The 13,184-nt window shown below is 35.0% G+C and overlaps 1 protein-coding gene across 1 annotated transcript in view; it reads left to right on the top strand.

Annotated features, from left to right (window-relative positions):
• The first annotated feature begins 431 nt into the window (after nt 1-431).
• The window catches only part of LOC143227533 (sprouty-related, EVH1 domain-containing protein 2-like), an 85,613-nt gene continuing 72,860 nt past the window's right edge, over nt 432-13,184 (top strand). The window contains exons 1-2 of the mRNA XM_076458971.1: nt 432-539; nt 9,525-9,592. Of these exons, the coding sequence (XP_076315086.1) occupies nt 432-539; nt 9,525-9,592 (176 nt within the window). The remainder of the gene's footprint in view (nt 540-9,524; nt 9,593-13,184) is intronic.

The following is a 13,184-nucleotide window of genomic DNA, read 5'->3' as shown; positions in this document are numbered from 1 at the left end:
GTTAATGTGACAATGAGAGTAACTATAAGAACTACTCTAATTAAACTAATGTAATTTCAAACTATTTACTGTTAAGTATTATAATTTATCCCAGATGATTCTCTGATTAATTATGTTACATTTAAGTTTAGTTATTACGATTTCAGGTAGCTGGAAATTTTAAGAAGTTAATCGAATTTTGATATGTATCAAATTTACAATATTTGCTAACAAAATTAATACACAATTTTCTTTCATAACACAAATGTATTTTAACATAAAACAACAATACAATTTGTAATAATAATTATTACAAATTGTTAATAAAAATAACTATTTATATTCTAAAATGTTACAAACAGTACTCGGTCTTCTATCTGGTCTGGAACTCAATATTTTATCGACAGTACAAGTCCACGAGGCACAAATTACTTTTATCTTGATACACAGATATGCTTCACTTGATGGGAGCTCAAGCTAGCTCTCTTCCTGTTTGGCCTAATAAGGTGTACAAGCTTATTTCTGTATCTGATATACTCATAGAAATACTAATGTCCAAAGTTAGCTTTGTACAACGTTCTCTAAGATAACTCAATATAATATCATTTATATATCTGCTAGCATGACTGATATACAAAGCTTTACTATAATTTTATTAAGTTTTGTAATGTATGAAAATTCTAGTCTAAACAAATACAAATCTGTAAACTATTACCAAAGTTCCCTCATACTGGAATACCCTTTATCTGTTGGAAGACAAGTTGATCAAAATACACAACTGTATGTACAGTCAAGTAAAAATATATGGTCTTAACGAATACAGTTAATGTGAAACAGTTGTAGGTTATGTGATATTGCTGTATGAAGTTCTTTATTCACTGGCACAGAGTAGAAATTTAACATAATTATTAAATGATCTAGAAATTGGTGATAAAAAATTTTAATCTTATTAACAGGAGGATTGATGTAAAGATGATTGAAATCAAATATCTATTTTTATTCAAACTGGACTATTGAAACGTTTTTATTGTTGTAATTTCAAATTCTTTTAATTCTCTCTTTTATTGAAGATATCAGTTGTCTTTTTGTAATATTAGAACATTTATTTGAATATTATTTAATGTATTTCAGATTATTACTTGTCAGAATTTCAAATTATCTAGTCATAGCTTTTTCCTCCCACCAATAAACCTGTATTTGTATGATGTATCATGAAAGTTTGAAATGATTTAAGTATAGCAATATTTGATATGCTCTAATGTGCACCAGAGTCTCATAAAACCGAAATGTGTTTATTCATTATACTTTCTATATCGGTTTTAACGTGAGTATAAGCTTCGTTACCAGAAGGTTCTATTGCATTCAAATCGAACCCCAGTTCTGTTCATAAGTTCTGATTGTTTGTTTTGAATTTCGCGCAAAGCTACTCGAGGGCTATCTGCGCTAGCTGTCCCTAATTTAGCAGTGTAAGACTAGAGGGAAGCAGCTAGTCAAGCTAATTTTGCAAAGTCTGTACAAAGAATTACTGTAGAACTGTTCTCGACTGAAAAAGTACTATATACGTGAAACAATTATATACTGTTATAATGTACTTTATTGTTTATCATGTTCTTTTAGGTTATTCAGTAAAAATCATATGAAGTCCAGTCCACAATAATAACAAATTAACCCATTTTTTCTGTAACATTACTACAGCTCCCAGTTTGCCTCTAAAGAAGGAAAGATTACCTTTTGAAATCGCTCGAGTTATCGGTTTTTGTTTTTTTTATTATTTTGTAGGAAGACTTTTAAACCTATATATTTTCCTGACATAATTAATTTACAGTTTACGTTAACTGATAGGCCTAATTCGCTAAAAAAAACCAAAAACGTTTAAATACGAATTCCAAAACTAATTGTACATCTAACTCATAAAGAAAATTAATCAATAACATACTTGTAAAACTTTTTCGCTACCTAACTGACAACAAACACACTAACTAACTAGCTTACAAACATGATCATTGATGAACAGAATTATTAACTCTCACAGAAGTCTTTAACTGAAAGTGATTAATCGTTTCCAACCCTCACCCAATGTGACATTTATATTATACTAGTTTTCAACAAACTATAGGAAGCTTAGAAATTCCACAGAGGCCTAATCTTTCATGAAACTTCTAAACTTCACACCGTTGTTATATCGAATAACAAAACTTCCTCTGAAGAACAAAGACAATAAAACAATAAATAAAAAATGATGTACAGTTATATTGATCCTGAAAGAACCCAAATTTTGAAACATATTTGTTGCTCCTTGATCGTAACTACTCCAAAAAACAATCTGAAAAAAATTTTGTATTTCTATAACTCAAGGTCATAATTTCTCTTCGTCTTTCACGGAAACAAATTCTATAAGTTCTGTACAGAAGAACAAAGCGGCTCTTTGTTCTCACATATCACACCTGCAACAAACAAGTTAAAGACATCATTTTAAATAATTTTCACATTTTAAAAGAATCTATTGCCGCTAAACACATTTTTTCAAGGCGCCCCACCTATAATTTCTTACTTTGACAATACCGATATTAAAAACTATGTAATACATAGTAGCCTTAAAACGCACCTCAACAGAGACAAATTTTATTGTAAATAGTTATACTTGTAATAGAAATCGCTGCAACACGTGCGCTGATATTTACTCAAGAACATCCGTGCAAGGTCCTAAATCTAATTAAAGATCAAACTAACTGCACATCAGAATGCGTCATATATTATATTATTTGTTCAAGTTGTATAAAATTACACGTAGGAGAAACCAGATGATTTTAGTAGAACGTACCCAAGAACGTCTCAGACATTTAATAAATTGTAACTCAGATAAACCAGTGGCCCGACACTTCAATTTGCACAACCGTACCTTTGACCATTTCAAAAATACTTGTTTTGAAGAAGGTCCCAATAAACAAACATAACCGCGAAACTACAAGAAAAAACAAAATAATTTGTGACTTGGGAACTTTCCATCCCAATGTTCGAAATGGTCTTTTTAGTTTCATGTACTATTTGTCATTTTGTCATAAACGTCTCGGTGATTTGATCTACAACATTTTTCTTCTAATACCCTTTTAAAGTAGAGCATTCATCTATATATAAAAGGAGACGTTACTAGACTTACTGCTTGTGTCTCATAGACGTTGTGATTAATCTTGCCTAACCGTCACATATAATCCCACGAGCACAAATACCAGTAAAGAATGGTTTCTTGACAGTATGTAGTGGGTGGTGTCACTGGAATTTCTCAGTTTTCTAGCAGTTTCTCATAAGTGATCTTCTCAATAGATGAGAGAACTTCCACTTCTAATATAATTCACAATTTTTACAACGATGTCCAACAGATTTTTTCAATTCATCACTTTTAGACATCTGAGCACATAAATTTTCCTGTTGCAAAATGCAGTGGAAAGATGGCAGCGTGGACTTCACATTATTTTAAATTAAATGCTGCTTTAAAAGAGAAACAAATTCTAATTTCGCCCCAGTTATGGCAGGAGCACCCTCTGTTGTGACAGAAACAAGTTTTTTAAAATCCAGATTGAATTTTTTGGGCATTACAAGAAATTTTTCAAAAAATGTTTTTCCACATGTTCGATCTCGTAATCCATAAAGGCCAAACATTTCTTTCCTCACTTGAAGATCTGAAGTTACATATCGAACCCAAGATATCAAATTCGTTGTGAAAATTGTTAAAGTGTTGCTTAAAGTTGTATGCTTTATTATTCCTAAAAATTTTGTTACACAAAAGACACACTGGCTTATTATTTGCTTCAATGACTGCAAATTTCAACTCTCAACTTTCATTAAATTCTCGTTTTACGTTCTTCCAGGCATACGCCATTCTCTTTTCGGAAGTAACTCCAGAATCAATTAAATTGTCTTTATTTTCTGAGTGTTCACCATCATCTGGGTTCTTTCGTTTTGGGGCCCGGCATGGCCAAGCGTGTTAAGGCGTGCGACTCGTAATCCGAGGGTCGCGTGTTTGCATCCTCATCGCAACAAACATGCTCGCCCTTTCAGCCGTGGGGACGTTATAATGTGACGTTCAATCCCACTATTCGTTGGTAAAAGAGTAGCCCCAGAGTTGGCGGTGGGTGGTGATGACTAGCTGTCTTACACTGCTAAATTAGAGACGGCTAGCACAGATAGCCCTCGAGTAGCTGTGTGCGAAATTCAAAAACAAACAATCTTTCGTTTTGGTATTATCCACTTATCCATATTATGCAATCAAAAACAAAATAATATATTTAAACACTTGAAAGCTACACAATAAAAATATGTTTGCAAGCGCATGCAAAACAACGTGCACTGGATAACAAACATCTAAACCAGACTGAGGTTACAAAATGGGCGGAGTCTGTGGCAGTGATGAAGCGCGCGATATTAGCGATGACGTGAGGCAGTGCAGTTGTTGACTACCAAATTTGGAATAAAAAAATAAATGATGGAAAAAGTTTATTCCTAAACTCGAGCTGGCCTCAATTGTGCTATCTCCTGCCCACATCTGTAAAATGAGATTAAAGTGAAGTTAGTGAATGTATTCTATTCTATTTTTTTGTCTAGATGATTCCACACCTGGAAGTGGATTTTTTTATACATTATAAAATATAATATTGTGTTATATTTGTAATATGTTTCATATATCAACGTCATAATGTGAATATTATAAAAATACATTACATTTACATTAAAAGAAAATTCAACATATTACATATTGAGATTTGAGGGCGTATGATCGGGAATGGAGGAATATAAAGAACTAGGCTTATTCTCTTCATCAGAATAGATACTCATACGTGTTTAAGATAATCTAAATATTTTCCAAAAGGGCATATTTATCCTTGCCAGTGAATAAAAAAAAAACATTGTTCGCATGGAAGCAGTGATTTAAAACAGGTTCGTAGCTTATTTTCAAAAATCAAAACTAAGATATTTTTTTCGTAAATTTCCCCCAAAAAATTTGCCTATGAAGTATTGAACGAAGAAACAGAGTAGTTTTTTATTAGAAAACCTGGGTAACGTTGCTAGTTTGTTTTTTTTATTTTTGTTATAACTTTCTCTTATTGCCCGTTTTCTTTTTATACATCAGTTTTAGTTTAGATAAAGTTTTTTTTGACAATATCGTTTTAGAAACAGTGAAAGAATATATGAACACTGAATAAATTTTATCTTTACCAACTCTTAATCTGTCTGACCTTCGATTAGTCTTACGTCTTTACTTTGTCATTAGGCTTAACGATTGTTCCTAAAAACCATGTATATTGTATTGTCTTTTGTTATCGAAGTAAAACGATTATCATGAAGTGGATTCAAGTTTATTTTTAATTGCAAAATAATATACTTGTATATTACAAGGCTGAGAAAGATTTGACTTGTATATGTTTTAATATGACTTTCTTATTTTAAACAGAAAAAGTAGTGCACTTTACAGTTCTGATATTACAACTTTTAATTTCTTTTGTTCTTTGTATTCCATAATTACTTTAGAGATATCATTCTAACTGTTGTAGTTTATTTATTATTCAGGTGATTGAAACAATCAGGTTTTTTATTTGAACAAAATTATCAAGTTTTACGTTATACAACAGATAAAACCTTCTTTGAACTAAAGTCAAATGTTTCATGATTACTGCAACTTAAAGAGTTCGAGTGTATTTCAGTGCATTTTCTTTCGACTCATCTTAACATTTAAGCTGTTTACACTCCTGGAAACGTTGTACGTAGTATTTTATCGATGTAATGCAGTTTATTTATGTTGTGTTCTTTGTGTATGATTCTATATCTGCCATTTTTTTATTCATTCTGACATATATATACATACGCGGAAATCATTTTACCTTTTAATATCACAATTCAAATGTTAGATGGTTTTCAATACCTATAAATACATAATAAACGTCAATATTCTTGGTTGTCTTGTTTACATGGACTTGAAAGAATCACTGATATTACTATCGTGATCTGAACGTCGTCATAAAGCGAAACGTAAAGTTGCTAAAACAGTTGTTCTTCAGCTTATTGGAGGTACTGAACCCCGGAAGTTTTGTACTTGCATTCACTGAACCATTCGTAACTGGAAAAATAAAATATGATTTTTTTTTCAAATTCAAAACATAAGTAGATATTAGTGCACAACACGAACCATGCATCAGTTGCACACAATATCACTGTGTTCAAAGAACAAAACCAACAAAACATGAATTTCACACAAAAACAAAAACATAACTCAGTGAATATTTACTACAAATCTTTTGACATTACTTTTGCTGTTGCCTTTCAGAGACAAGTTCAGAAATGCACGGCTTCACCTTGGCAAGTGCCACTCTCATATCATTTTCGCAACAAAGTCTGTTCCTTTTCTTCGTTTTTATGTCTATCATCCTCGAAAAGGATTGCTCGCAACGATACATTGTGACAAACATTATGAGTATCTCAAGGGCTTTCTTAGCAATAAGAGGGTACGCTACGAGTTGGTGACACCAAATCGTTGAGAGCTTTATTGTTCTGAAAAGTTGCTGTTGAATCTGGCTCTGCTGAAGTTCAACGATTTCGTCGAGGTATTTATCATTGACATCTGCTGTCGCAACACTAAACGTGAACGGCTGTCTCACCCATGCTAGATATGACTTTCTGGTGAGGAAGTATCCGTCGAGAGACTTTGAGAGCTCATCTAAGTGCATGGCAATTGCTTGCTTCAGTTCCCCGGGTACAGAAATGTCTCCGATTTCAGACATATCTTCGATCTTACTTACACAGTGGTTCAGCAGGGGAAAGTTTGCAAAGTTATCATTCTCTGTTCGTCGTTTTCATAATGGTAGCTTTTTTTGAAAAGCCTTCAGGTTTTCTTCCACTTCAATGATGTTGACTCCACCGCCCTGCATCTGTTGATTGAGAGCATTAAAGATGTCGACCATTACGCCAAAATGAGAATGAATTCAGATTTTTCAAAGCAATCTGCATGACAATGTTGGTGCCCTTGCAGAAACAGGGCTAATTTCACATGCATGGCAAAAACATGATTCAGCACCTTTCCCCGGGATAACCACCGAAGGTAAGAAGGGTACAGAAGTACCTCGAATTCAGAGCCCATTTCATTACACAGCTCTTTGAAGATACGGTGCTTCAGGGCACTATTTCGCACAAAGTTCACATATTCCACTGTAATTTTTGATACTTCTGCCAGTTTTGAAGGCAAGGTTTTAGTTGCCAACGCATGCCTGTGCGAAACACAGTGCGTTATAATGATGTGTGGTGCATCGGCTTTCACCAGCGCACCAAAACCAGAGTTTCATCCCAGCATGACTGGAGCTCCGTCTGAACAAACTGCAGAAACCATATCCCACGAAAGATCGTTGTCTCTGAAGAAATCATCCACAAGTTTCTTCACGTTGGCTGCCTTAGTTGTTGTTGTAAGAGGCTTACAAAATAAAAAATCTTCTTTTATCTCGTCGTTCTTCACATAGCGCACGAATACAACAAGCTGGCTTAGATTGGAAATGTCGATGGTCTCGTCGAGTTGAAGGCTGAATTTTGCTGGGTTTGAAATCAGATCTGCAACTACTTGAGCCAAGACGTCATAGCTCATGTCATCTATTCTGCTACTGATGGTGTCATTTGAAAAGGAATTTGGGATAACTTATTTTCAGCAGCTTTCGCAGCATGATATTCGCCATCTTCAATGCAGCTGGTTTTACGCGTGCTTCACCAATGGTGTGCGGTTTGCCCTGCTTTGTGGTCAAGTACGCAACTTCGTACGATGCTGTGAGGATCGGTTTGTCTATGAGTACAAAGCCGAGAACGGCCAAAGCAGCCTTTTCATCGAACCTGGCTCTCTTTACCTTGAATTCAGCAAGCGTTGTGTTCCTATATTTCCCATCTCCATGCAGCTTTAGGGAGTGTTCTCTTAGTTTTGCTGGTGCTAGACTAGAATTGCTCAACTTGGGATTACAAATCATGCATTGAGGACGCTGACTCCCATTATGTTCCGTTTTACACGTGAATCCATATTGTACGTATTTGTCCGACAACTTTCTATTTTTGCTCGACATAGTTAGTATGGAGGGATTGAAAGATTAGGAACAAAATAACAAATGACGCACGATTACTACAGTCACAAGTCAACTGCTAAGCGCACCAAGTTCCTTGCAGCACAGATATTAAGGCTAAGTGATGTGACATGATCAGCCGCAGCCAATGATGACCAACTAGAACATGACGTCACAAATCATACGAGTGGGGTGAACGGAACGGCCACACACAAAGTGTGTGTGTATTGACCTCCACCGAACCCCTGGGGTTCGATTGAACCCAGGTTAAGAACCACTGTGCTAAAAGAACCAAGGGATGATAACCAGAAATTGATAGTACATTGTTATTCATTAGTTTCTATTTAGAACATGTACATTAGGTAAAACCTTTAATTTTATATCTTTATCAAAAAAATTTACCGCTTAACATTACTGATAGCATTTTCTACGGCTTACAATTTGATGAACTCTGTTTTTTTTCCTTTCCAACTGTTCAGTCACACAAGAAGCGATGCTGTTGACGAGCTGTCTTCCCAGAAGTCTATCAGTTCGAACTAACGTGCGGCTACCACATAAAAACTCGGATGAAAGATAACAAAGAATAGATTAAGACGTCTAAGTAAAAGCAAACGTAATTTATTTTTGTGCAACGTTTCGGGGAGACCATCTTCGTAAAACAGAATAGACTGCTAAAATAATACCAAATTCGGTGTATTTAAATATAAGAAATTAATATGTTTTTCTATAAAGATTGCTACAGACCAAGTGTATTTTGACATGAAACGTAGGCCTAAGATCACGAACAATTATCGACCACAAATTTTGAACTCAATGGTTCTCCTTATTCACGGTCCTTGTTCATCCCTGCTTGAATAACCGAACACAAATAACCAAAACATCAGGAAACCTATAACTATAACTGTGTAGTAATTCTTAATTTTTGTACTTACAGCAGTTGGACGTATCAAAATTAGTTTAATATACTCTAAAGACTCTTTAAGTGAATACGTAATACGTCTGTAGCAAAACTTCACGTTAAAGAGGAGAAACCATGTAACAGTTTTGTAACGGCTTTAAAAACAATTCACTGATACAGCTCACCAAGTTGTGACTGCAACAGGTTACTACTTTACAAACGACTCACTGACATAAAACTCACCAAGTTGTGACCTCATCAGATTACTACTTTACAAACTACTCACTAATCAGTGGCGGCGCCAAGGGGGGATAGGAGGATTGAGCCCCCCTCACTCCCTAAATATTGTTACGTACATATATTCATAAAATATGGAAAACACAATCGTCGTTGTTGATTAACAATTAACATCAAAGAGACATAGATCTGTAGAACTCAACGTCTACTTTAAGACGAAAGTATGTGTCATGCATCCCATAACAACGTACTGAATAAACTGAAACTCATGTGTTGTGTTGCTACTCCCTGTGTAGTGCCATTCTATCTTGAGCTTTGACGAAGATTAGACAACCACATTGATTCAAGTTACAACAGATCATCAGGGATTTTACTTGATAAACCAAAGGTTTTACAGGTATTTACCCATTAATTTCATTTATCTTTTATTGAAAAGTAAAACATAACGTGCATGTATAAGTGTATTGTGTATAGGTCGAAACTATGAAGCATTTAGCCTGTCACTTCAGCTGCCTGTGAGAGAAGTTTCTCCTGTTTGAAACTTATCAAGACATACTTGTTCAACAGCAGTGGTAACAACTGCACCAGCAACCTTGCTGTCATATCAGTAAACTCCAGGAGGACAAAACAACTCGATATTGATACTGTTATAGACACATTTACTGCCAATCACCAGAACAGGAACATTGTTTTGAAGTAATATTGATTATAAACACAACATGATGAAATATAGTTAGCCTGATAGTGACCTTACTTTTCCTCAGAGTGTATTAACTTCACATGGGATAATTCGTTTCTGCTATGTAAACTATGTCTTTATGTTATTTCTTTTGATTTGTAGCTTTACTCTTAATGGTATATTAAGTGTTCAATCTAAGCTAATCTTGATTTTCTTTATTATTATGTATTACTTTGGGTGGAATTTAGGTGAGCTTCCTCTTTTACATATACACATATTTACATAAACAGATTATTTCTAATTTGTAATAATGAATTATTAATCAGAGTATGAGTTTCCAATGAAAACTGCATTGAAAACTCAGTTCAAAATATCACACCTTTCTGAAATGTACCTTGGTATTTACATTATTATAATTTACCATCTATACTTCATATTGATGGCATTTTGAGAAACCCCTCCACAGTTTACCTCAGCCCACCAACGAAAATATCCTGGCGCCGCCACTGTAACTAATATAAAACTCACCAATTTGTGACTTCGACAAGTTACTACCTTACAAACTACTTACTGATATAAAACTCACCAAGTTATGACCTCGACAGGTTACTATACAAACTACTTACTGATATAAAACTCAGGAAGTTGTGACGGCGACACGTTATTACTTTAAACGGAGAAAATGTGTGGTTATAACAATGGTTTTTGCCTTGTAATAAACCATTACAACGTGAAGGTATATACTATTGTATTACTAGATGTAGTACCCGTCTCCTAGACAAAAATTATGTAAACTGTGATTAATGAAATGGTATGTAAGGAGTTGTTTTCTTTATATATTATTGTAAAAATAAAAAAACCGTTCATAAAAACTCTAAAACGTGAAACTGCAAATTTGAAAGTAAAGTAGTGGTAAAAAACCCAACAAAAAAACATAAAAACCGTAAAGCACAAAACTGAAAATTTGTGTGCAATTTCATGCGGACCTAATGAACCCCTCTACCAATTTTAGTAGAGATCCATCCACACCCTGCGAAATAGTTACAGTTGGTTGATTTGTTGTTTTATGGCACAAAGCAGCTAGGCTATTTTGCCCTTAATAGTTACAGGAAGAGTCGTATTACATTTATATAGATTCCTATTTCTGTTTAGTGGTGTTATTCCAACAGTTTCAGTAAACAACGTTTTGTAATTCGCTGTTTCGTGAAGCTCATCGTTTAGCTGTTCGAATTGTTTCGTCTTTTAAATATTGCTCAAGGTTTCAACTAAATATTTTCGTGAAGAAAAATGTAGAAGGAAAAGAAACCGAGCACAGTTCTCACTCTTGTGTCCAAGAAGACGGACTGTAATCCACCTACTTTATCATTAACACGGAGAGAATCTACACCATCATTTCCCTCACTTTTACGTTTTATAGTTGCTATGACGACACTTACGCCTTCCCGAATTCAACAAACGTAGAAGACTTGTGAATGTAAAAATCATTACTTTTTTTGAACGAGACGTTGTACGTGTCGCGTGCATACCTGAATCCGGGTATGGTGGTTCGAGACAAGTACGTATTAGCTGATTTTCTTATAAGTCCGCGTCTTCCGCTGACCTTTCCTTACAAGTAACCACCATCTGTGAAACAGGATTCGCTTCATGAACAACGTCCTCTAGACCGAGTTATTCGAGGTAAGCTTAACGTTTAGTGATCATACAACAACAGATGAATGACTTAATGAAACTTTCAACCTGTTAAATAAGGAATTGCTCTTTAAAGAGAAATAATCTGCTGGCCTGACAAAAGTGATGTGTTATGTTTCTATTCATAACGAAAGTGGTACCGCGAGCAAATTGATAACAAGGGGCACGCGGAGTTTCCGTAAAGTGTGTCAAGCTCATATCGTTACAAAACAGTCACATTAACAGCTGCACAACTTATGGAAAACAGTTCTGTTCGTTGTGGATGATGCTTGAAAGAATTAATTACAACTGTTACACTTATCTAATCCTGTTCTATGGTTGTTGTTTTTTTAACTTCGTGCAAAGCTACACGAGGGCTATCTGCGCTAGCCGTCTCTAATTCAGCAGTGTAAGATTAGAAGGAGAGCAGCTGGTAATCACAACCAACCGCCAACTCTTGGGCTATTCTTTTACCAATGAGAAGTGGGATTGACTGTCGCATTATAACGCCCCCACGGCTGAAAGGGCGAGCATGTTTGAAGTGACGGGGATTCAAACCCGCAACCTTCAATTTATGAATCGAGCACCATAACCACCTGGCCATGCCGGGCCCCTGTTCTATGTATTCTGAATATTAACAAATGAAGATTCATAACTCATATGTTCTGCGTATTGTGTAAATATTAAGCAGTGACATATGTAAGAAATACCTTAACCCTACAACTAATTTACGACTGTTCTGTGTCTTGGGGAAACATTAATTAACACTTGATATTCGTAAGAGCAGTCAGTACCACACAACTAATCTGGCCCTATTGTGTGTATCTTAAAAATATTACATTTCTAAGAACAACCATAGACGTACATCTTTCTGTACCTATTCAATGTATTATTAAATATTAACTCATGTTTCCTACGGTAGCACTAATTAAATCTTAGAACCACATACCAAGTAAAGATACAATACTGGACTTTAAATAAGTAGATATATTTCTGCCGACTACAGTTTGCATCTATTGGTCACCCACTATATAATGTGAGTTTTCCAATTTGTTATATACTTCTAACTATCCATCGTCTACTTCATTCCTTTTCCATCTATCTTTGTACCTTGTAATATCTATTATTTCTTCTTGTGTTTGTTTTGCTCTATATGTAACATTTGGTCTTATATCTTGTATCAAATATCTTTTTTGTTCAATTGTTTAAAACATCTCTTATTTTCATATCTTCTGGTATGCTATCAGTGAAATTTGAATTTTGCCATCTGTCATATACTCTAGTATCCATACCATCAGGGCCCGACATAGCCAGGTGGTTAAGGCACTCGTCTCGTAATCTGAGGATCGCGGGTTTGAATCCCCCTCACACCAAATATGCTCGTCCTTTCAGCCGTGGGAGCATTATAACGTGACGATTGATCCCACTGTTCGTTGGTAAAAGAGTAGCCCAAGAATTAACGATGGGTGGTGATGACTACCTGCCTTCCCTCTAGTCTTACACTTCTAAATTATGGACGGCTAGCGCAGATAGTCCCCGATTAGCTTTGCGCGAAATTCAAAACAAACCAATCTATACCATCAGGTTTTCTCCACATGCTATCTTGTCCACTGTCCATGACATTTGTTATTTTCTAAATATT

The sequence above is a fragment of the Tachypleus tridentatus genome, chromosome 9 (genome assembly GCF_004210375.1).
Source record: "Tachypleus tridentatus isolate NWPU-2018 chromosome 9, ASM421037v1, whole genome shotgun sequence".
In the NCBI taxonomy this organism is placed as follows: domain Eukaryota; kingdom Metazoa; phylum Arthropoda; class Merostomata; order Xiphosura; family Limulidae; genus Tachypleus; species Tachypleus tridentatus.
This window is presented reverse-complemented; position numbering and strand designations above follow the sequence as displayed.